Source organism: Uranotaenia lowii, chromosome 1 (genome assembly GCF_029784155.1).
Source record: "Uranotaenia lowii strain MFRU-FL chromosome 1, ASM2978415v1, whole genome shotgun sequence".
NCBI lineage: Eukaryota > Metazoa > Arthropoda > Insecta > Diptera > Culicidae > Uranotaenia > Uranotaenia lowii.
Window position 1 is genome coordinate 203812405 of NC_073691.1, and position 25250 is coordinate 203837654.

General features: G+C 37.3%; 2 protein-coding genes across 27 annotated transcripts in view; one reads left to right on the forward strand and one right to left on the reverse strand.

Moving 5' to 3' along the window:
• Positions 1 to 25250, forward strand: part of LOC129744513 (alpha-1,6-mannosyl-glycoprotein 2-beta-N-acetylglucosaminyltransferase) — a 519113-nt gene that overhangs the window by 54537 nt on the left and 439326 nt on the right. The window lies entirely within an intron of this gene.
• The window catches only part of LOC129744429 (chloride channel protein 2-like), a 230955-nt gene that overhangs the window by 19001 nt on the left and 186704 nt on the right, over positions 1 to 25250 (reverse strand). For 12 of the 17 annotated variants that reach the window (XM_055737010.1, XM_055737027.1, XM_055737017.1 and 9 more), the window contains exons 3-10: positions 20422 to 20529; positions 19880 to 20045; positions 8573 to 9203; positions 8408 to 8509; positions 8100 to 8334; positions 6698 to 8035; positions 6399 to 6498; positions 4920 to 5496 (exon numbers count right to left, since the gene is read on the reverse strand). In XM_055737010.1, the coding sequence (XP_055592985.1) occupies positions 5228 to 5496; positions 6399 to 6498; positions 6698 to 8035; positions 8100 to 8334; positions 8408 to 8509; positions 8573 to 9203; positions 19880 to 20045; positions 20422 to 20529 (2949 nt within the window). In that variant the 3' untranslated portion in view covers positions 4920 to 5227. Of the gene's footprint in view, positions 1 to 4919; positions 5497 to 6398; positions 6499 to 6697; positions 8036 to 8099; positions 8335 to 8407; positions 8510 to 8572; positions 9204 to 19879; positions 20062 to 20421; positions 20530 to 20717; positions 20747 to 25250 lie in introns of those variants that run through there. The other 5 variants (XM_055737062.1, XM_055737053.1, XM_055737071.1 and 2 more) reach the window with 3 other exon arrangements.

Here is a 25250-nt window from a genome sequence, read left to right on the forward strand (position 1 = left end):
CAGCAAAATTGTTTTTTGATTTTCTTAACTTTGTGAATGAATGTAGCAGTTACTGATCAATATTAAAATGCGTTTTTATTAAAACTTGTTGACTCGGGACGAATGGGCACCAATGATCGGGGCGGGCACGATGACCACTTCTGCGGTAGAATCTAGCAACGAATTTAACTCGATGAAGTCAACTGAATTATAGAGCTACAGCTTGACAAAATTCATCTGACGATTTGGTCTAGTGGTAAGAAGTTGGAGAGATAATAAGAGGACTTGAGTTCGATTCCTGCTCGGACTTTTTTTCCATTTAGTCAATTGACAAAATTGACAAAATTCACGAAATGTGCAAAATTGACAATTCAAATATACAAAATTGCCTAAATGACAAAATTGATTAAATTTTAAATTTTTTTTTTCAAAATCAACAAAACTGACAATTTTGACAAAGTTGGAAAAAAGACAAAATTGTCAAAATTGACAAAATTGACAAAATTAACAAAATTGACAAAATTGACAAAATTGTCAAAATTGACAAAATTGACAAAATTGACAAAATTGACAAAATTGACAAAATTGACAAAATTGACAAAATTGACAAAACTGACAAAATTGACAAAATTGACCAAATTGACAAAGTTGACAAAATTGACAAAATTGACCAAATTGACAAAATTGACAAAATTGACAAAATTGACAAAATTGACAAAATTGACAAAATTGACAAAATTGACAAAATTGACAAAATTGACAAAATTGGCAAAATTGACAAAATTGACAAAATTGACAACATTGACAAAATTGACAAAATTGACAAAATTGACAAAATTGACAAAATTGGCAAAATTGACAAAATTGACAAAATTGACAAAATTGACAAAATTGACAAAATTGACAAAATTGACAAAATTGACAAAATTGACAAAATTGACAAAATTGACAAAATTGACAAAATTGACAAAATTGACAAAATTGACAAAATTGGCAAGATTGTTCTGTCATCTACAACTTGAAACTGGAAACAGTGTGGGTTACTGAAAAAAAATCACAGTTTTTCAATTGAATTCTGTATTTTTTCCGAACGTTTGTTTAATAATTTTACGTTATGTTGATGAAGAAATTAAGCTGTTTTTTTAAGTATTATAACCCAAATGAAAAAGTTCTTGATGTTAGAGGAAAATCATTTGAAATTCCCTCTAAATCTTTGGAATACCAGAAAATGACTAAAAATGCAGTTATCCACTCAAATAGTTTGTAGAAGCATTATTATTCACCTCTACAGAGTAAATTTTTAAAAACAATTATGATTTTCGTAGAAAGACATAGGGTAAGTGAGCCTTAACTTGACATGCTCCTTATCTTGGCATGTCCAAATGCATTTTGGTGATTTACATGTCAAACATATGCCTAAAAATAAAAAAATAAATGAAACATAAAAAAAATCGCATATGTCTACATTCTGCATAGCATTTGTCCGCAATTGAATCCAAATAACTACGTAATAATTTTTTTTCACATGACAAACTGCAATTCAAATTATAATCTTTGGAAAAAAAACCTGAAATGAACCCACCTTGCTAGTGCATCTGCCATCTTCGGATTGATTTTAATAAAACACTTCCTTATGAAAAAATCACTAAAAAACACCGTTGGTTGCAGCTAAACATGGCAAAAAATATAAAATTGTATCCTACTCCAAACAATGTACATTTTCTATCTAAAATTGAAGAAAATATAAACAATTTGTTTGCCTAATCTTGGCATGAGATTCCACTTATTGAAATTTGTATGTATGTGTGATAACGACATCAGCTCGGCAGCTGACAACCGGCAGCCATTCGTCGGCCGTTGGTGCACAGTGGTCTGGAAATTGGAAAGCCGGTCAAAAGTAAAAAGAATGATTGAGATAACTTAAAAATACCATGAATGTTTTTTGGACTATAATCAATTTATTTATCTCTCAACCGTATTTGGCATCATAGTTGGAATTATAGTGCTACAATTTGAGCTGCCCTTTTTTGGTAAATTTCGAGAACCTTTCTTTTCAATAAAATTTATCTCTGAGCACGAAGTTAACCAGATCCGGATCCAAATTGATATCTTGGATCTTAATGTTGAAGTTACTATATCCATACTCAAAAAATCGGAATCATTTGGAAATAAGGTTCAACGTATTTTGATTTCATTTTATTTGTGCTGAAGATGAACATTTGCGGCATATGTGTCGCTTTGAAAGGAATAGTTACAAAGTTCAAATTATGACACTCTAAATATTATGTTTAAAAAAAATAATTGCCTTACAACACAGAGAACAGACGTACAAGCTAGCCCACGAAATTTGTCTAAAAATCCCAACACCCTTTTTGAACCAATTTTTGTTTTATGGCTGGGCCACCAGATGTCTCCAAACACTCCAAAGAAAACTGTCAAAACAAAGCTAAGAAAAAATGACTAAGTTTCAGTCAGTTTTCTGTAGGTCGTATGAGCTGCTTAGCATGCTCAAAAAAATCGCTATTAAAGTTTCGTAATATGTTCATCATGTTACATGAAAAAAAAAATCATAAAAGATCTTATCTCTTTTCTTAAAATTTGTTAGAAATACAAAGTTTAAAACAGCTGGATGCTAAAGTGATATGTAAAAGTAACACGCTTTGGGACGCCTAGAATCAGTACTGATGAGTGAGACTGATCGTTGAGAATTTTCTTGTATTTGACTGAACATTGATGATGCATTTTCTAACATAAATTACTGTTCAAGAAGTGTTAAAACTTATACCAAAGCTGTTAGTTATTAGTCAACTGTTAGTTAACTGTCATAGTAGTGCAAAAATAAAGAAAGTGAAATTTCGTCCAGTTTAAAGTTACTCTGATTCCAATTTTTTTAGCAATAAGTTAAAGCCGTCCATTTTGTAGTCAATTTCTAACGTATTTTTTTGGTGATAGCATTTGAAATTTTACTCACTTTTTAGACAATTTTTTGTTCGAGCTTGTACGTCTGTTCTCTGTGCTTACAATGTTGAAATACTATGTTATTACGACTTTGAATTTTTATTGTTCTCAATTTCACGTGAAATCAAAAATAATATTTTGACCAAGTTTATTTTAGATTTTGGATCACCGTGCTTCAGCAGAGGTGACGACTAACGAGCCTCTATAAACAAAAGAGACGAAATGTCACGATTAGAATTTTCGATTTCCTGTCAGTGTCATTCCAATCGAGCAAAAGACTTGTCAAACTGGAAAATTTGGAATTGCGAAAGCGGCGGTAGCGAAAGTATTATCATTCATATCTGTAAACAAAAGGTAATCAAAACACAGTTTTTGGATGCTCTATTTCAATTACAAGCTAGATTCTCAAGGACTTATTTCTTGGTACTTAATTGGTAAGTTATGATTTTATTTAATGATAAATATGTAGGATATTTTTTTTTAATTTTGAGTTTTCATTGACTGCACAAGATGTTCCCGGATCAGCGGAGTCGAAATGGAAAGTTTACCAATGAAAGTTGCGGATTCCAGTACAGAATACCCCGAAAGATGGCAGAATGCGAGCAATTTCTCCCGTTTTTTTTGGCTCAGTCGGAAACCGGAAGAAAAATATATTTTTAAATCCGGGGCAGGTTTTGTTAGAACAATTTTTTTGCCAAACACTCCATGATTGCACTTTTTTTAATTGATGACAATACCAAAAAACAGCTTGGTAAAACAGCAGACTAGACCAAAAGCCACTTCCGAAAAAAAGTAAACGCAACAAAAATTGAAGTCATGTGAAGTTTGAAGCAAAGCAGTGCTGCGCTCAAATGAAAGCGGGGTTGCTAGATGATTTATTCTTAAAAGGATCAGATTGCGTCTCTTTTGTTTTTATTACAGGCTCTTTAGTGACGACGTTTGTTTTCCGCGAAAAAAGGAATATGTGAAGGAAGCGCTTCCGATTTTGGGTGATGATTTTGCATGAGTGCGAGTGGGATGCAGCTTGAATTTCACCCAGCTTTTGAATTTGCTGTTCGCTTACATTGCCTATAGTTTCCAAACGAACGAGTGAGATGCTATCTATTTCTGACTGGCTGGAGTGAGCGAAAGTTTGTCTTGTTTTGCTACCCGAGTGTTCGCATACAATTGCTAGGAAATTCCTAAGGGCGACATTTTTAATATGTATAATTCAAAGAATCGTTCGCTTACTTAAGTTTTAGCTTTAGCTTGCTTCATGCCTCGGTCATAATGGTTTTTAAAATGTCTCTCCTCCATTAATGGGAATGAAATAGAAAAATTATAAATATTCACTATCGTATGTTAACTTCAAGGGAAACAGATCTATCATGATTGCATGATAAAAAATTGTTTTAGATTATCATTCTTATAATAGAAATTTCAAACACACCCACCAAAACCTGAAATAAACAAGTAAAAAATTTTTACGTAAGATTATAACTCTGCACACAAATATCAATTCTAAAGGTTGATTGACATTGAATTCGTGGGGGCTGTTGTTGTATTAGTGAGAAAAGTTTTTTCTAGAGACGGCCAATTTAAGGAACTCTTAAAGGGCCACAATTCGGAACGGGGGCTACAATAAGGAGTATTTCAATCAATAGCTTGATCAGATTTAGTTCAAATTATCCACAGATTGAAAGCAAGGACATATTCTTACTGCATTTCAGGCTAGTAAGCAATCATATTTGTCGCAGGACTTTTGAAGGAACATATTACAGGAAGACTATAGTCATGGAAAATCTTGTCAACCATGTCTTAGGGGCCAAGTACGGGTACATTTACCCTAACTGTCTTGTACTTAAAATACTATAATTTTGGCGATAAATGATTAATACATCCTAGACAGTTATGTACGATTTTTCGGTGAAAAATTCTAGCAAACTGTTAGTGCTAAAGTGAATAAAAAGCCTGACAAGCAACAAACATACACAAACAAGTACCTCTTTTGTATGCTTTCGATGGCGAAATCCCTTCGACGGTTGATGATTGTGAGAAACAGTTTTGAGTGAGTGTGGAGTGTTTCACTGTGTGGGCGTGTATTGTGAGTGTGTCTTCCTTTTCACACAGTTTATCATTCTCCATTTAGCACGAACACAAACAAACACAGAAACCCACTTGTTAGAACGCCTTCCATACTGAAGTATCATTTACTGGTAGTGGTGATGACGATGGATATTCGAAACGTTGGACAAAGTGGACTTTTGTGTAAAGTTGTTCCCACGCACCAACACACAACTACACACACAGACTAATGATTGATGCCACCGTTGTTGTTGTTACTGTTGTTATTGTTTGTGTGTCCACCATTGTTGTTATTACTGTTGCTGGTAGTGGTTGTGTTGTTGGTTTCGTTTGTGCTTGTGTACTTGGTTGTGTGTTCTAGCTCGATATCGGAACAGTTGTCCGAGTTGGACAGGGCACTGTCCATGGAGGTGATCGTGGTATTTACTTTCTTATCGCTGTAGCTGTCCTTCGGCAGGAGCGGATCCTCCGCTGAGGCACCGATTATTTCTGCTTCTGGAAGAAGGGATAACGATTAATGGGTTAGTGAGTACCGATATATTAGAGCAAGTTCACTGGTGTTGGGAGAAAGCTGTAGAAATTTTGACACTTTTAGCACATTTTGAAAACTTTACCATGCGAAAAACAATTTCAAGATCTTCAATTTAGTTCGGCCTTCAATTTTTTTACAACACGTGTTCTACTTTCGCATGCTGTGATGCAAGAATACCAATATTTATATCACATACGGCTGAAATAGAAACAGTGCTGTAAAAAATACAACATCCAAAGATCTTGAAAACATTTTTGCATGGTCAAATTTTCAAAATGTGCAAAAAGTGTCAAAGCTTCTATCACTTTCCCCCAACACCAGTGAACTTGTTCTAAGAGAGTCAGAAAGTTTTAATCTTTTTTGATGAGATAGATGATGGCAAATTTTAGTCGATACGTCATGGATGTCTGTAAGTAGGCCGTTTTTTTGTAAATTTTTCTTACTGAGGAAAATTGTCAAAACCTGAAAACTAAGCCGTAAAGTATTTTCTGGAATTTTCCACAGTCTTCGGATAGTCGGTTTGGAAGAGACTGGAACTAGAAAACGCTAGATCTGAGTGGTCATTTTTGTAACATTTTCCTTGAAATGTACGAAAATGTAGGACTTTATAAAAGTTAAAAAAAAAAGGTTTGATGTCGGTCTTAGATCATCAATGCAGCCAGCCGAGTATCGGGAAGCTTCAGATGATGGCGTGTGTCAATTCCAATCTCCCCAAGTCGTTTCAAAACAAAAAGGCGAGAACAAAACAAGTCAAAAAAACACGTCCGTGTGTAGGGGTGCGGTTCAAATGTGGTGAATTTATTTCGATCCATTCGAAAAGAGACCCGCCGTTTCAGGTCGCCGGAGGCATCTCTTCGGCACCTACCTTTCTGGGCCGCCTTGGCCCGCGCTTCCTCTTCCTGCTTCTGCTTGACCGTTTCCGGCGTGAGGGCGCCACTGTTGACGTTCTCGATGGCCGTTCGAAGCTGTGGATTTATGGAAAAGGTAATTAGAAAGGGGTCTCATTACGGTAGAAAAGACAAAGTAGGCTACTCCCACGAGTAAACAACTCGTTTGAATGTAAACAAGTGACGTCAGTGTTGGGCCTAATATGTGTTATGAGCCTACTTGGTTGAATAATCCTACTGAAGGTGGGGTATTTATTATTAGTATTAAGCGAAATACCTCTTTGAGGGCAACGACACCAACCAGCTGGCCGACGTTCGTCACGTAGGCATGGTTGATGCCCACCATCGAGAACAGCGAATGGACCTTGAGGATCGAGGTTCGTTCGACGAGCTGGAATGGTGCCGGATCGATGTGTAAACCCTCAACGTCGATTGGTTTGTTCATTTCTTCCAGCTCCCACGCCTTCTGATCCTCGGGAGACATGTCGATGACACGTTCCCGGGGCAATTGTACCTTCTTCGAGATTCCTGGGGTGAGTGGGACTCCGTCTGTGCCGGTGATGCTGGGCGTTCCGATCGAACCGACTTCGGGATCCGGGGTGACGTCCTGTAGGGTGGCCGACTTTTTGAAGATGATGTCGAATGCCGACCGGATTCGACTCTCCGTTCCGGTGATTGTTGTGTATGGCGTCTGGACGGGACTGTGCAGTGACAGAGGCGTGAAGCCCTTGAGGGTAAATGAGTTGGTCTTTTTGAGGATGGATTTCTTCGGTTGACTACCGAAAACGGGACTGTAGGCCGAGGTAGATTCTTTCTTTGCCTGAGGAGGTAACATTTCGTTGTTGGCACGTTCGCGAAGCTTCAGAATGTCCGGCGCCGGGCTGACCTCGAATCGAGATGGCCGGCGGGTTCGTTGCAACTCTTCTGCTTCTCGTTTAAGTCTTTCTTGCTCTTCCCGAGCCTTCTCTTCTGCTTCCTTCAGCCACTTGGCCGCCACTTCCAGCCGCTTTTCGCGACCAATATGTTTGTCGATTATTTTGATGAGTTCATATCGTTGAACACTTCCCAGCAGTGTCTTGTTATCCGGACTGTCCACTATTGGCAAACTTCGAAGGCCTTTGTTAGCTTTCAAAATATTCTTTAGCTGCTGGTACGAGATTCCCTTCCAGATGAATTTGACATCCCTCACCATAAAATCCTCCACGTAGATGTTGTACATTCCGGACCCACTTGGCAACAAATCCGGCAGATAGGGTAGCTTCTTGATCAATATGATACTGTCGTACATCGAAGGTTGAAGGAGGGCAGCGACCGCATTCGAAACCAACGACGCTATCATCACCGGAACGATGTGCGTAATTTGACCGGTCATTTCAAACACAATCACACCCACCGATACGGTATGGGTGACAGCACCGGAAAATGCCGCCGCTCCAACTACTGAATAGCCGCCAGGGATGATCGCCGCTAGATGGCCTCCGTAACGAACTCCGTACGGGAACCACAGGTGCATCGCTTCACCCACCAGACGACCAAAGGCTGCGCCTATTTTGAACACCGGGATGAAGATACCCGACGGAACCGGAATGGTTGAGGCCACAATCGAAAAGAAGAACTGAAAATTGGTAAATTATTTTAAAAAAAAACTCAATTTGATCAAAACCCCTTGAGTCTCTTACTGTAAACAGAAGGTAGATGGTGAGATTGGCGAAAACGTCGGTGTAAGCCGTCCGCCAGTTGGACACCACGGCAGCCTGTTCGACCGTTAGCTCGTGCTTGGTCCAGGTGAAGTTGGAGAACAGCTGCAGGACCTGCTCATGGGTACTCAACTCCCCGGCAATGAACTGTCCGAAGCCCAAAGGGAAGGACAACGTCGCCACAATCAGCGACACGATTCCCGGATACAGGAAGCGGCTGTTGGCCAACAGATGTAGATTAAAATGAAATTGTTTGAAACTTCCCAAGCTTGATGGTTGACAAAACTTACTTCTTCTGAAGGAATTTGTTCATCCGTTTATTCGATCGCATGAACAGTACGTATTTCCGGTGTACCCACACATACGATGCGCCACCTAGGCCACTTATCAATCTACAATAGAAACAACTTACTTAAGAACTCTCCCAAAACAACCCACCCCATCAACCAACTCACCCGATCAGGGCAAACACAAACAGTTCCTGAGGATCAAACGGAAAATCGGCGGTGAAGCTGGTGGCAAACAGGGCCGTCACGGTATCGGCCTTCTGGAACCACACGGCCAGCAACCGGAAGACCGTGGCGCCACAGACGGCCGCGAAGAAACCTCGCCAGTAGTTTCGTACCGCGAAGTACGTCGTCGTTACCTCAATACTGAACAGCACCCCGCCGACCGGGGCCGCAAAGCAAGCGCCCACTCCGACGGCACAGGCCGCGGCCAACATTTCCGTATTCCGGCTCTCGTTCTCGTAGATCGATTGGAATGACGTGATGATTTTACTTAGCAACTGCGATACTATACTAGCTATATGTACAAAGGGGCCTTCCTTGCCGAGCGGCATTCCGGAGCCGAGGGTTGCCGTCAGGCCGATCACCTTGGCCACCAGCGTCTTGAAGGTGAGATACTCCTTGAGGGCCACCCCCCGCAGGATGGTCTTCATCTCCGGGATGCCGGAACCGATGCTCTGCGGTGCCACCAGGTGGACGAAGCCGGCCGAGAACAGGATCAGGCACACCGGCAGCGATACCCAGGCCAGGTACTGGGCCACCGGGTGGTTTGTGAGATCTCGGTAGAGCCATACTCGTGCTGGTGGAGGGGTGGGGACAGAACATAAAAACGTGTTTTAGAATATGTAATCAGATTATGAAAACATTCATGTATTTGGCTATAGAGATATCTTTGTCTTGCAAAGGAATTATTCGAATATTATTGTTCAAATTTGAAGAATAAGTTTTCATTGCAGAAATAAAAACAACCACGAATATTTAAAATCCTTTCAAAGCTATGATTAAAACCTTCCCAGCCGTAGGTTATCAAGATAATCACAGAAATGGTTTAACCAAACAATCCCAAAATGTATTCCAGTGCCCTTCATGCATTGAACCTACAAATTGCTCCAAACAGGTATGGAAGCAAATTGTACAATATCAAACTTGACAGTACCCTATTTGGTTTATCTAAAGGGTGTCTACGATGAAATTGTCGCACACAAAATTGATTCGCAAAATTCGAGTATTCATCCGATTGACATCAAATTTTCTGGGATTGAAAAATAAATACTAAACTTCATTTTAACATTTTAGTAGTGGCATGAGGCCAAATCTGGCCAGAAGATTGTTGGGACGTTGTGGGCCTTCAGGAGAGGAAGCAGCCGTTTCTGAAGGCACTCTTTCATGTATTTACACCTGAATTTATTCGCAAATTTGGACATCTTCTGAGTACGGATATGATCCGGAACGCTGAACTTATCCTTGGTCGTGAAAAACAGGTTGCTGAGGATCTGTTCGAAGTCGGCCTTCACATATGTTTCGTCGTCCATGATGCAGCATTCAACTATTGTCAGCATGTTGAGGTACAATCTCCTGGAACGGGTTTTGACGGACTTGTTCTGCTTCTCGTCGCGATTAGGGGCCTTTTGTCCCTTGAACGTTCAAAACCCAGCATTATTTTTGGCCTTCTGGACAAAACTTCGGCTTGTGTGCAGCTTCTTAGCCAAATCCCGAACGGAGGCGTTCGGGTTTCGGTTGAAGGCCCCAACTGTGGCCCCAACATCGGTTGTGATTTTTGGTATTGTACGGAATACTTTTTCCTTCACTTCTGGGCTTCCGATCGGTGGTCAATCGTTCCTCGAACCGCTTAATCGCTCGCGACACCGTGGAAATCGCGATTCCCAACGTTTTGGCGATGGAACGATGCGAATGATCCTTGTTCTCGTGATGAATGCGCAGGTTTTATCACTCACGAGCCGTTCTTTCGACTCCATTTCCGTGAGTTTTGATCACAGGACTTTAAAACTTGCAGGATGTAAACAATGCACTATGAACAAAATCCACCCAAATTTTCATTAAATTCTACCCAACGGTTAAAAAGTTAGAGCAATTTCATAGTGTGGCAGTTCCATCGTGGACACCCATTTTTGGGATATATTGACAGTTCTACACGAACACCACCTTAGCAGGAGGGCTCAGCCCCATGATGCATCTAGGATGGTGGTTGGCAAGAAGTATACAAGCCGAAATTTTGACAACTGGCTGTTGGCTGCTGGCTGGCTGGCTGGGATGCCAGGTGCTCTGTTTTGTTTGTAAAACACGAACTTTTGCTGATCGTCAAGATATTGCTCAGACAAATGGAAGCGAAAAAAAAACTCTTACGGCTGAGTTCCGGACAGTTCAGCAAAGCTGGAAGAGATTCGATCGATAGACGACAGTGCCATCTTGGTCGGTAACCGTGAGTAATCTTTAGTATGCATTTCTTATAACCAATTTATGATTATTCAAAACTATTTTGCTCCAGAAGCTGTTTGGTAACCGGCCGCAGCAGAAAGTTTTCGAGTAGGATGGAAACATGGCGAGGCTTTGCATTCTTTTATCCGAGAAGCGCTCCGTTCATGAATCCGGCAGATGGAAGTAAAATCAAGAAATACTACTGGATAAACAGTGGAGCCAAAGCAGCGCCAAATAAAGGGGGAGTAGGGTCTAACGGGTAAAAAAACACCATTTTCACGAATTTTTTTAGAGCTATCGTTCAAACAAATGTATTCAAATTTTTTGCATTATACAAAGCATTGTTAAAAGAACATTTAGAATTTTTTTCGTAGAAAAATATTGAAAAATGAGCCAGTGACGGAGCACTTTCGAGGGTGCCTTTTAGAAAACAGGATTTGCGGTGGACACTCTATCTCAGCACAGAATCATCTGAAGTCCAAAAATCAGAGCAAAATATTTTTAATAGATGTTTTTCTAAACCCCAACGGTTTTATTAAACTTAAAATTTTATTTATGAAATTTTTGTGGCTGTTTGAAGTAAAAACTACGATGTTTCACGAAAAAAATCCGCCATTTTTTATCTGTAAAATCTCCCCAAAGTAAAAAAAAAGAAAATCGTTGAGGTTTGGTATTTTATATGTAGAAAATATGTTCCAAATTTGAAAAGAATCGGTGAATGGGTTTTCAAATGACGATGTCCACTGACTTTAAAAATGTGCTTTCGAGAAAAACGCGTTTGGAGTTTCTGCTGCCGAGTTCTTGCAGTATTTGATAAGAGGAGATAAAGGCCTATAATTTCTACAGTATTGCTTCGATTGACTTGAAAATTTGACACAACATTCTTAAAATGTTTTACAATAAGAAAATAAAAAACAATCGATTTTTTGAATGTGTTAGACCCTACTCCCCCCTAAAAGTCACTGGACGGGCGAAAATGCAGCCAGCAGGCATAGCTATGCCCGTGAACAAATGTGGAGAAGTGTTGTAGTGCAGGTGTTAATTTCGTGTTTTCCAACATTAAGCGAAAATTTGTGCTCCACCGGCAGCTTCAAAATAGAACCAACAGCAACTGCAACATCCGGAAGGTGCTGTCGAAACATCCCGTAGGGCCAGCAGGCCTTCCTGCGGGAACATTCGACCTTCATCGAGATGAAACAGCAATTCGAATCTGATTTGTATCATTTCGGAGAACCAGATAGAGCTTTTTGGTCCTGTTGAACGATGAGCTGCAGGGAGGTGGAGGTGACAGCGGCAGTGGCGTATCGCGTGATGTATCCTCGACTGCCGTTTCGATGGTGTACAATCTAAGTCCGACATGGATGCCATCGATCGGTTGAAGGCGTTCGGCTATCCGGAACATTTGGTAAGAGCGGATGGCAAGTAAGCGCTTTTGATTTTTTTTTCTATTTTCATCTAATACTTTTCTATCGGAGGGAAATAAAATAGCTCTTTGGATAAGGCGACAAAATAGGAGGCAAGCAACAACCGGTCTCGGGTTTTGGTTGTTTGTTCCACCCTTAAAGACCCTTTCTATCATAACGGTCAATGAAAAGTTTTTCTTTTTCTATTTCGGAACATCCGAAAAGGGCGAAGTGCATTGTAATTAGTTTAGCTTAGCTTAGCTTGATTGACTACTCACATCCACCTTAATCATTGAGCCCGAAATACTTTATCAACAGTTTTGAAGTATATATGTATCATTTCTAATCTATTTTGCAAATTATTCTTAACGTATTTAAACTTATAGGGAAAATTCTATCATATTAGACAGTGTTTAAAACAAATGTATTTCGAACCCCACGATCACAGGCGTGGCTCAGTAGAACAAGTTCTACATCGCCAATGGTTGCTACTCCGTGATTGACCGAGGCCATCAATTTTGCACAAAGGACAAAAGGATGATTCTTGGGATTAGAAGGCCATTCTCAATGCACAAAACTGATGCTCTATCTTTGAACATCAATAACGGCGCCGGCCACGTCCTAGTAGTCAATAGATAGCTAGGAAAAGTAGAGAGAGGAATAAAAGACATAAATTCGCGCTTTAGGACCGAGGTTACCTCTGCATCCTAGCAAAAAAAAAAATTATTGGGAATGTGGGAAAAGGGAAACGATCTGGAAACACTTTTGACAAGTGCATGGATCTGATTTTTTAACCAGTTTTTTTTATCTCCTATAATTCGATTATGAAAATTTAAAATCATATTGTATTGAAGATACTAGATTCGCATTGTTCACTAAGAAATATGGCCCTATTTTGAAATCGTGATAAACAAATTTATGGAAGCTTTGTGTTACCTTCAATTTACTTACCGAATAATCAAATCCATAATTATTTTAGTATCACCTGAGCCTGAATTTAAATGTTGTATAAATGTGATAAATTTGATTGATTTTTCAGAGGTTCGCGTTACTATTTTACAACTTTTACTGATAACTTCGGCACCCAACTTACTTCCTCGTTTATTTTAAAATATGTTGATATAAAAAAATCCTTTGAAATCCAATAATTTGAAATCTTTCTAAACCATTCTTCTGCGCATTTCTCAAACACCCAAAATTTGAATATAAACATTTGGCTAAATTTTACCAATCCCTACTGGAAAATGGAAGAGTTAAAAAACAGCTGTAATTTAAACGTATTTCATATTAAAACACAACTTCAGTTACTATGTATTGGGTTGATTTAGCATATTGTATGCCTATATAGCTTTTTCTTTATTGCATTGATGACTGTTCAGAATAAAGTTTATAGTCAAGTTAATCTAGGCAGTTGAAGTATTTGATCGTTATATAAGGTACACCGGAGTGAAGGAAACGGTTTTCCATATGGTTCAACTTTGCAAAATCATATTAAAATCAATCGTGGGTCGATTTTGATGGAACACAGCTAAGTTGGATGCTTAGCGTGTTTTTTAATAAATGCTGAAAAGATCAGCTAGAAAGATACCGTACGAAAACATTTTCGCGGAACCAAATTATGGAAAGTAAATTAAAATGATTAAACAGTATCTCAAGTATCTCAACAATTTTCAAAGTTGTAATTTTTTACCAAAACCTAAATTCATTTGAAAATGTTTGAAGTGCTGCATATCGCATCGTTTTTATCCAGTAAAGTTTACTTGTGAAATATTTCTCTCTGTGAAATATTCCCTTCCTTGCTGACAACAATAAACCTGTCAATATAAGATTTTATTTTATTCTATATTTCAATCCAATTCATCACTTATTTAAAGTGATAAAATTAATAGAAACACTAAATAGAAAAAATATACAAACAAAAATCTACTTATCTTGAAATCCGGATCAGAAAAGCGTAGTATAATCCAAAACCTCACGGGATCTCTCGCATTGGGCCCTCGGACGTAGTACCAGTCATTTTTGTTCAATAATTTTGTAGAAAAGGAATACTTTTTCGACGAAACTCCATCTTAGTGTCACAGATCATATTAACACGTTCCACCGGATTCACAAACCAACTATTTTAAAACTATTTTTCACACTTGAACATTAAAATTAAAATTTTCGCGGACGGAGCGAAAAAAACGCGTGCAATGTCAAAGAATCATCGCCTACCTCTCCGAAAAGGGCGAAGTGCATTGTAATTTAATAAAAAAAAAAAAAAATGTGTTCCGAATAAAATGAATATACTCATATCATTGCTTTATTTCCGGAAATCCAATAAAATAAAATAAAATAAACTAAACCCCAGTACGGTTTTAAATTTACGATTAGCTTATGCACAGACATATTTTTTTTAAAATTTCTCTGATATTTTCTAACACCTGGCATCCCTGCCCCCTGGACTTCCTTTATCGTAAATACTTCAGCCAGCTGTCAAAACTTTTTTTCGATATAGCTGAACGTGCGATTTGGCATATTGAATCACCATTATAGAGGCATCATGCTGCTGAATGGTGAAAACAAGGTCAGTTCTATTCGAAAGGACGTGATCTTAACAGGCTTCGTATTGGGCATAGTACTTTGAAATATACAAGGTAGGCTATTCCGATCTCTTTAAACGTATTGGTAAGAGGCCCCGGAAAATAGTTGTTGAAAAATCTGGCAAATGTATTGAATTTTTCAAAAAATCAAATTTTTCTACAAATTGGTAATCATTAAAATTATGAGAAAAATATGCACTGGTGCATTTTAATGTAACAAACAATATTTGGCTTTTCGGCACAGCTAAAAGTAATGTGCAATGAGCTTTTTTGATGATCCAAAATCAAAATTTTATGATATTTTTGTCTTGTGTGGTCTTTTTCTTGTGCGATTTAAATAAAAACTCGTTCAAATTGTCTTGTCATCACAAAAATATAAAGTCTTTTTAGATCATTCATCAAATCTCAACCATAAATACAATAAAATATCAACAACAAAGAGGGACGGCGATGAAAATTGGCTCTAAATGCTCATTATTAATGGTCCGGAACAAAAAAATCAATTCAAAAATTTTATTCCGAAAACCCGAAGAATAAGTCTTTAATCTTACTCACTTTTCAAAAGAATCAAACGGCGAACGTCGGAGCAGTAAATAATGTTGTTTTCCATTCTATATAAAACTGCCAAATTTTCATAACTAGTTTTGTTGGTATGCAAGCGTGCTGTGTACATACACGGAGCTTTGAAGTGAGGTTAAGCGCAATGGCCTACCTGTTATTTTCCATGTACTATGCGTATTGGGTAGGTTGTTGGTTGCAGAAATTGAATCCATTTGGAGTGTACAGCATTCTTGTATTTCGCTAAAGTTGGTGTTTGATATATGCAGGTCAAAATTGAAATCACCAACCATAATAACGGTTCTAGAGTGATATTTCATGAAAACAGTTTCCAACAGCTGTAGGAAACTGTAGTATAGTAGTTCAGGTTAATATGGCATTTTATACCATATTGCCCTTCCTACTATTCATCACGGTGTACAAAATAATAAGGTGATATCTTCCCGATGATGGCGTCATTACTATCCATCTAGTGATCATCGGTGTATGCAGCATTTTCTACGCGCGCAAAACTTTTTGCTCGTCACTTGTTTACATTCAAACGAGTTGTTTACTCGTGTTAGTAGCCTACCTTGTCTATTTATACCGTGCTATTCATGTTGAATTTTTGTGGACAAGTATGCCTTGAAAACTGACATTCGTTGTTGAACAATCAGGAGTACCAGACAACGCGGCGTGTGGTTAACGACATTTGGACTATCAGCAAGAGCTAACGGTTTAGTTCCAGATCAGATCCTTCTCTCGAATACTACAGAAACTATCTATCCTATGCGATAGAGTTTCTGATGGGCGATACATACTGACGAGTGTTTTTTCTTTTGGACCGTTGATTCCCACTGCGACAGTACTGTTGTGCTCATCACATATCGAATATAGAAGGGTGCTGATGAAATCTTTATGGACAAATATCACAGAACCACCTCCTCTGCAGTTTTACCTTGAGGCATACTAGCAGTTGTAGTTGTGTAGTGTAGAGTCGGTTTCTATATCTTTTTTTGTCCATATTTCGGTGGTAAGTAGAATGTCAATTTTGAATTTTGTTCATCCAGAAGGAACTCAAGCTCGGTAAGCTTTTCATTAAGGCTTCTAGCGATGAAGTAGAATGCCTTCAAACTTTTGTTGTTTTTAAACCTTTAAATTAGCTATCGGTCTTTTTGGAACCAGAACATCAGTTCCCAATTGATTTCAATGGCATTTTGGTGCCAAAACGTCAGTGCGGTACTGAAATGTAAGTTCGGAAATTTTCTTCTCTTTCAGCCTCTTAGTTTGAACAAGTACCGATTAACACCTCGTTGGTGTAGATATTAACACTTTGCGAATTTTCGGTGGCCATGTTCAGTATCGCGATGGTTAAATTGTTCGTTTCTCTTCTTAAAATCTCGTTTCTTTTTTTCTTGCACTTCAATCCAAGCTGTATTGAGGGGGAAATTTTAGACTTGAAAGACAGATTATTAGGTGCCCTCAAGATTTCCTGTACCTCATCAGCTTCCAACGGGACTCCATTGCCTGACAAATTTTGGTTCATATGTCTAGAAGTTTTCTCCTTCCTGGGCTGGCTGGAACATTCGATTTTCGAAATTTGCTCTGTTTCAGTCTATCAATTTCAATATAATTTTTTCCAATTATTTTTGCAACAATCCGTAGCTGTCACGAAGCTGCTGTTGTTCATCCATAAGAGTTTCTATTGTTCAAGGATGTTTTGGATTCCTCTTACTTCCACAACGACTTCCTGCTGCCAGCTTAAATATCAGCCGGTCTAGCTATGACTCGATGCGATCGATTGTGGCCTCCACATTGGATGATTCTGCAGCAAACTTGCAGCTTTATATCGGTGTGGACAAAAAACTTTCCATATGTTCAGCGTACTTCTTCTTCGTTTATTTCGGCTTTCTTTTCACGGAGCACGATGTAAAAAAATATCCGGAACTGTTGGTAATCAGCATCGGAGACAGATGCACATGCCTTATGTCACTTTCCATCGCACTGTAGTGGTTTTCCATTTCTAGAATTTATGTTTTAAACGTTCACGCTCGCCATTATGAAATTATGCTTTAAAGGCTCTTATTGCCTTTATATGCACTTATTCGTTTTATCCGTCTTAGCTGATGATACGTCCGGGGTGTGCCGGGAGCTTAAAGGAAGCAATTTGTCGAAGAAAAGTTTTACCGATTGACGAAAAGTAAGTTACTGCTCCATCTACAGAGGTCGCATTGGATAGATATGACCATTATGAATCTAGTATGGTGGTCTCACATGCCTAATCGCACGTCAGCCATATTGAAAAAAGTTTTGACAGCTGGCTGAAGTGTTTACGAAAAAGATGGTCCAGGTATGCCAGGTGCTTGAGATACAAAATCAAAGAGAAAAGTCTATGTATGTCTGTGCATGTCGTAGACCAAAGATCAAAAGATTTAAAATCAAATTGGGTTTTAGTTTATTTTCTTAATTACAATACACTCCGCACATTTCGGATGCTCCGAAATAGCTGTGATTAACCGTGATAATAGGAAGGATCTTTTAAGGGTGCACCGGATGTTGGTCGATGGCATCAAGGTCGGACTCAGGGTGTTCACCATCGAAGCGGCAGTCGAGGCTACATCATGCACTACGACACTGCCAACGGTTTACTCGTTCAAAAGGGCCAAAAACTCCATCTGGTTTTCCCAAATGATACCCATCAGATCCGGATTACTTGATTGGATCTTCTGGAGCAGCGATGGCAACAGACGGGGGTCCTCCTGGAGCAGCTATTTCATCTCGATGTAGATCAGATGTTCCTGCAGGAAGGCCAGCAGCTTCTTGAACGATAGAATGTCATACCTCGCCATGTTACCATCCGACTCGATAACTTTCTGCTGCTGTTAGACAGCTCTTTGAAGAAAATAGTTTTGAATAAGCATAAATCTGTTATAAGTAATGGATAATTAATGTTACTCACTGCTACCGACAAAATTGGCACAGTCGTCTATTGGTTCAACGTCTTCCAGCTTTGCTAACCAGCCCGGAACTCATCTGGAAGAATTTTTTAGCATCTATGGATTATATTTGTAAAAATCATGGCGAAATCTTTATCTGAGCAATATATTGATGATTGGCAAAACTCCATGTTTTACAAAAATCAGAGCCCTTGGCATCCCAGCCAGCCAGCAGCCCAGCCAACAGCCAGTTGTCAAATTTCGGTTGCGTTTCGCCCCCACCGCCGCATTCAACCCTAGTCTACTTTTTGCCAAAGTGAGACCACCATATCTAGATTCATCATGGATATGACCAGTCGGTTTCAATGGATTCAATGGTTTCAATGGATGTCAGCAAAGGTGGGTGATGTTTCTCGTCTGCTACTATAGGGTGTCTCATTATGTCTAAGCACGATTTTGAAACAACCCTGCTATTCCGGATGACGTTTGCACAGCTGATGTCTGCTGTGTGTGTTATTATATACAGCTCAACTTAAAAATCCATTTATCGTGAGATACAGTTTTCATAATTTTCGTGAAAATGAGAAGTATTTTCTCGGAAAAGCAAAAAAAAATCGTGCACATATGGTGTATTATCTTTAACATTTCGCTGAGTCTTTTGGCGAAAATGGAAGATGCCTGCATTGGAGCAGTCCGAAATGCAATAGAGGAAAGCAACTTCGTGAACAAAAAAAAACTGGGCAAAAACCGGGTCCGGTGGACAAAACTTTGGACCGAATCTGCCTCAGTTTAAGATGTTGCCAAAAACGTAGTTCCCCTCTCGTCCTTCGTGCCAAGGTAAGATTTGGTCTAAAGACATATAAGAAGCAGAAGAAGCCGAAGCGGAGTCCAAATCAACCTGCTTCCGTCAAACCAAGAGCACGTAAATCACGTACAGCACGTAGTGAAGAGATCATCTATTTTGGATTGCAAACCACGCACATTTTGATCAAAATACGGTCAGCTTAGGAAGTTATTCTTGTTCCGATGTGTGGGTCTGAGCATGTGCTTGTTTACTTACAGATTGTGGAATTATGTTTGCTCTGGTGGCACAGTTTAGCATTGCAAATTATTGAATGAAATTTAAGACCCTGATTGCTGACATCAATTCATTTTAATGATTCGATTCGAAGATGTTTTCTTTGATTCCATCCAAATAAGTCTTGAAAATTTGTGAACACACCCTGTGTGTTACTTATACTTAAGGAACAACAATATTGAGGAGTTTTAGTTTTCATTTATCTGTAATTTGAATTGTGAAAAAAATTAAATAGTTATTTTAGTTACATAACCAAAATAATGAATTTTGTCCCAAGTTCAGCATTGAAGAATGGTTGTTGGAATTTGAATGATATTAAATTAGTTCTAGTTAGAAAACTTTTTTCTGGCATCTCTGTTACAACTTTCATATTTAAAAACCCATCTCATCTATCCGAAAATATAGAAATTCTAAAAAAAAGTTAATCATAGGTTCAATGTTCAGTTCTCCATTTAGCCAAATTCGATCATAATTTTTTAAACCCAATCCCCACGATAACTTACAGTTGGTGCACATCGAGATGCCCTTATCCATCACGTAGGACAGCAGGGCCATGATGATGCCGAGCAGCGCCAGGAAGACCCAATCCTCGCCGAGCCGGGCAAACGTGTTCCGCCAGAGCCATGAGGATGCTTTGAAAAATTTGTTATCCCGCACTCCCAACAGTTCCTGAAACGATTTCCATCTGGGTTTTATACATTTTCGTTTGTTTTTTTTTTTGGTTTTTGTTGATCGAAGGGGTTTGGATTTTTGTATTTGTAGTTTTTTTTTGTTTGTTTGGATTTGGTTTGCAAACCGATCGTGGATGACAGTTTCGAGAATAGTTTGTTGGAAGCACACATTCGAAGAGGGTGGTGATGTAGATTGTTTTTTTTTGTTTATTTGAGGCAAAAAGCAAATCAAACGGGAAAAAAGAAAGAGATTAAACGTCACAATGTTGGCTGATTCTATGCTCCGTCTTAGTTTAGGTTTCATTTGAGAGAAGTTTTTTATTTTCCAAAGATGTTGGGGGTTTTGAAGACAAATTTGACAACCGAATACTTACTTTGTTTCTTTCTTTATCGTCTTTTTTTCGTCTTCGTTCAAGAAGCCTGAGTCTTCGCGCTTCATCTTTGGCGTATTCTCCTAGATCTTTGGTGTAGCGGCCATACATCTGTAACACGGAGGAAAAGGACAAGAATTTTAATTCGAGAGTTTTTTTTTGTCACGACATGTCATGCTAAATCATGCAGAAAAAATGCATCAACAATTCTTATTAGAAACATCCCAGTTAAGTATGCAGAAACATGCAGAAGCAAACCAGCTGTTAATTAGAGGGTTAAATTAAAAATCCTTCTTTACCTATGAGAACGCCAAAAACAAACCACGACCAAACCAAGACCGAGTTTTGATTCTTTTCCATACCGGCAGCTGGCAGCACTGCCAACGCTCATCAGCACCAACAAACGACGGCAGTCGACGATCGTCATCACGTGCTCGCTGTCAATTATTACAATCATTATCGTTTCTCGTACGACGGTGTAAACAAATTGGCCTCTTACATTTATATTTGCAACAGAACTAGTTTATTAAATAATGTGTCTCAACCTCCTTTCCATTTGCCAATCCCCTGAGAAAAAAAGGAAAACAAATTCAAATCCCTCGACTGATGATGGGAATTGGTTTGGATCTATTTTTAAAACGGTACCACTTTTTTGGACCGTCCCGAAATAAAGTGTTCATAATTCTACCCAACCGTTTTCGTTTTTTGCCTGCAAACAAAATGTCATCGTTGAGGACTAGGAGGAAAGGAGGGTTAACCTCAAATTCGATTTCGATTCGTCATTTAATGATCTAGCACACACCCAACCACATGAGATCGCCGCAATTGCTCCGGTTGTTGATGCTGGGGGCAGAGCTGGCGAAATGTCTACGGGCGATTTCCTTTTCAATGTTGATCGATTGCCAAGGGTGACGACGACGATCGATGCCAATGAACTTCATATTTTGACGGGCGAATTACGGAATGTGATTCTGTTTTTTTTTTCGGTTCTTTAGGTGTTGGTTTTCCTTTCTCCGTTTTCCGTTGGTTGCGTCATCCGGAAGCATCCTGTGGTGAGCAGAGATTTTGCTGGGATAGGTCAATCCGGAGGCGTAATTTGTTATACAACAGCAGGGTGAGTTCGATGTTGATGTTATAAATACTCACATCGACTAGAAGTTTATTTAAGCAGGTTTACACAATCGTAAAAGTAATTACCGTATGTTCAAATCAAAATTACATTGTTGTTTTGAGAATGAGGAATTGAACCAAGAATAATCTATATCCATATGGTAAACTCAGTAATATTAAAATGAAATTTAAGAGGAGAAATCACCGTGAATTTGTTTTATGAAATGAATTTGCGGCTTTATCGGTGAGGGTTAAAGAGTTGAAATGAAAGACGGATAGAAGATCAGAAGAAAATTCTAAGGTGGTGAAAAGAGCGAAGAGCATTTGAAATAGAAGCTTGACCACATACTAAATTCTTTGTCCCACACCAATTAACTGTATTGAAGAAGTAGTACCCAATAGAGAAGGCACTACGTTTTTCGATACAGTTAATTATGGATGGTTCGACCGCCATGTGAGTGTGCACATGTGCCGAACGGACAAAAAATTTAGCATGTGGTTGCTCTGTTAAGTCTTCTATTGTGCGATATCGTTCCATCGATGGCTAGGTAGATTTCTTATTTTCGTTTTGTGCGGATGTTCCAACTGGATTGAGTTGTCGCATACGGTCAACGGTCAGAAATCTTGGCCTAACTATTTTCGATTATCGGAACGATGTTTTGTAATTGATTTTTATAGCCGAATTATTTTTATTATTTAAGAGGAGAAATCACCGTGAATTTGTTTTATTGTTTTTTTTTTTTCATCCATAATTAACTGTATCGAAAAACGTAGTGCCTTCTCTATTGGGTACTACTTCTTCAATACAGTTAATTGGTGTGGGACAAAGAATTTAGTATGTGGTCAAGCTTCTATTTCAAATGCTCTTCGCTCTTTTCACCACCTTAGAATTTTCTTCTGATCTTCTATCCGTCTTTCATTTCAACTCTTTAACCCTCACCGATAAAGCCGCAAATTCATTTCATAAAACAAATTCACGGTGATTTCTCCTCTTAAATAATAAAAATAATTCGGCTATAAAAATCAATTACAAAACATCGTTCCGATAATCGAAAATAGTTAGGCCAAGATTTCTGACCGTTGACCGTATGCGACAACTCAATCCAGTTGGAACATCCGCACAAAACGAAAATAAGAAATCTACCTAGCCATCGATGGAACGATATCGCACAATAGAAGACTTAACAGAGCAACCACATGCTAAATTTTTTGTCCGTTCGGCACATGTGCACACTCACATGGCGGTCGAACCATCCATAATTAACTGTATCGAAAAACGTAGTGCCTTCTCTATTGGGTACTACTTCTTCAATACAGTTAATTGGTGTGGGACAAAGAATTTAGTATGTGGTCAAGCTTCTATTTCAAATGCTCTTCGCTCTTTTCACCACCTTAGAATTTTCTTCTGATCTTCTATCCGTCTTTCATTTCAACTCTTTAACCCTCACCGATAAAGCCGCAAATTCATTTCATAAATTAAAATGAAAAATAATGGACTGACTCTCTGGAGCCACCATCAAAATAGGAAAAAAATGGAAGTGTGTTTCTTATGTCACAAGTTATTATAACACCTTCAACTAATAATTTGAAAAAATGACAAAAATGACAAAAATGACAAAAATGACAAAAATGACAAAAATGACAAAAATGACAAAAATGACAAAAATGACAAAAATGACAAAAATGACAAAAATGACAAAAATGACAAAAATGACAAAAATGACAAAAATGACAAAAATGACAAAAATGACAAAAATGACAAAAATGACAAAAATGACAAAAATGACAAAAATGACAAAAATGACAAAAATGACAAAAATGACAAAAATGACAAAAATGACAAAAATGACAAAAATGACAAAAATGACAAAAATGACAAAAATGCCAAAAATGACAAAAATGACAAAAATGACAAAAATGACAAAAATGACAAAAATGACAAAAATGACAAAAATGACAAAAATGACAAAAATGACAAAAATGACAAAAATGACAAAAATGACAAAAATGACAAAAATGACAAAAATGACAAAAATGACAAAAATGACAAAAATGACAAAAATGACAAAAATGACAAAAATGACAAAAATGACAAAAATGACAAAAATGACAAAAATGACAAAAATGACAAAAATGACAAAAATGACAAAAATGACAAAAATGACAAAAATGACAAAAATGACAAAAATGACAAAAATGACAAAAATGACAAAAATGACAAAAATGACAAAAATGACAAAAATGACAAAAATGACAAAAATGACAAAAATGACAAAAATGACAAAAATGACAAAAATGACAAAAATGACAAAAATGACAAAAATGACAAAAATGACAAAAATGACAAAAATGACAAAAATGACAAAAATGACAAAAATGACAAAAATGACAAAAATGACAAAAACGACAAAAATGACAAAAATGACAAAAATGACAAAAATGACAAAAATGACAAAAATGACAAAAATGACAAAAATGACAAGGATGACAAAAATGACAAAAATGACAAAAAAGACAAAAATGACAAAAATGACAAAAATGACAAAAATGACAAAAATGACAAAAATGACAAAAATGACAAAAATGACAAAAATGACAAAAATGACAAAAATGACAAAAATGACAAAAATGACAAAAATGACAAAAATGACAAAAATGACAAAAATGACAAAAATGACAAAAATGACAAAAATGACAAATATGACAAATATGACAAAAATGACAAAAATGACAAAAATGACAAATATGACAAATATGACAAAAATGACAAAAATGACAAAAATGACAAAAATGACAAAAATAACAAAAATGACAAAAATGACAAAAATGACAAAAATGACAAAAATGACAAAAATGAAAAAAATGACAAATTTTTTAAGTCTCTAAATTTTGTCAATTTTGTAAATTTTGTCAATTATGTCAATTTTGTCAATTTTGTCAATTATGTCAATTTTGTCAATTTTGTCAATTTTGTCAATTTTGTCAATTCTGTCAATTTTGTCAATTTTGTCAATTATGTCAATTTTGTCAATTTTGTCAATTTTGTCAATTTTGTCAATTTTGTCAATTTTGTCAATTTTGTCAATTTTGTCAATTTTGTCAATTTTGTCAATTTTGTCAATTTTGTCATTTTTGTCATTTTTGTCATTTTTGTCATTTTTGTCATTTCTGTCATTTTTGTCATTTTTGTCATTTTTGTCATTTTTGTCATTTTTGTCATTTTTGTCATTTTTGTCATTTTTGTCTTTTTTGTCATTTTTGTCATTTTTGTCATTTTTGTCATTTTTGTCATCTTTGTCATTTTTGTCATTTTTGTCATTTTTGTCATTTTTGTTATTTTTGTCATTTTTGTCATTTTTGTCATTTTTGTCATTTTTGTCATTTTTGTCATTTTTGTCATTTTTGTCATTTTTGTCATTTTTGTCATTTTTGTCATTTTTGTCATTTTTGTCATTTTTGTCATTTTTGTCATTTTTGTCATTTTTGTCATTTTTGTCATTTTTGTCATTTTTGTCATTTTTGTCATTTTTGTCATTTTTGTCATTTTTGTCATTTTTGTCATTTTTGTCAATTTTGTCAATTTTGTCGTTTTTGTCAATTTTGTCATTTTTGTCAATTTTGTCAATTTTGTCAATTTTGTCAATTTTGTCAATTTTGTCAATTTTGTCAATTTTGTCAATTTTGTCAATTTTGTCAATTTTGTCAATTTTGTCAATTTTGTC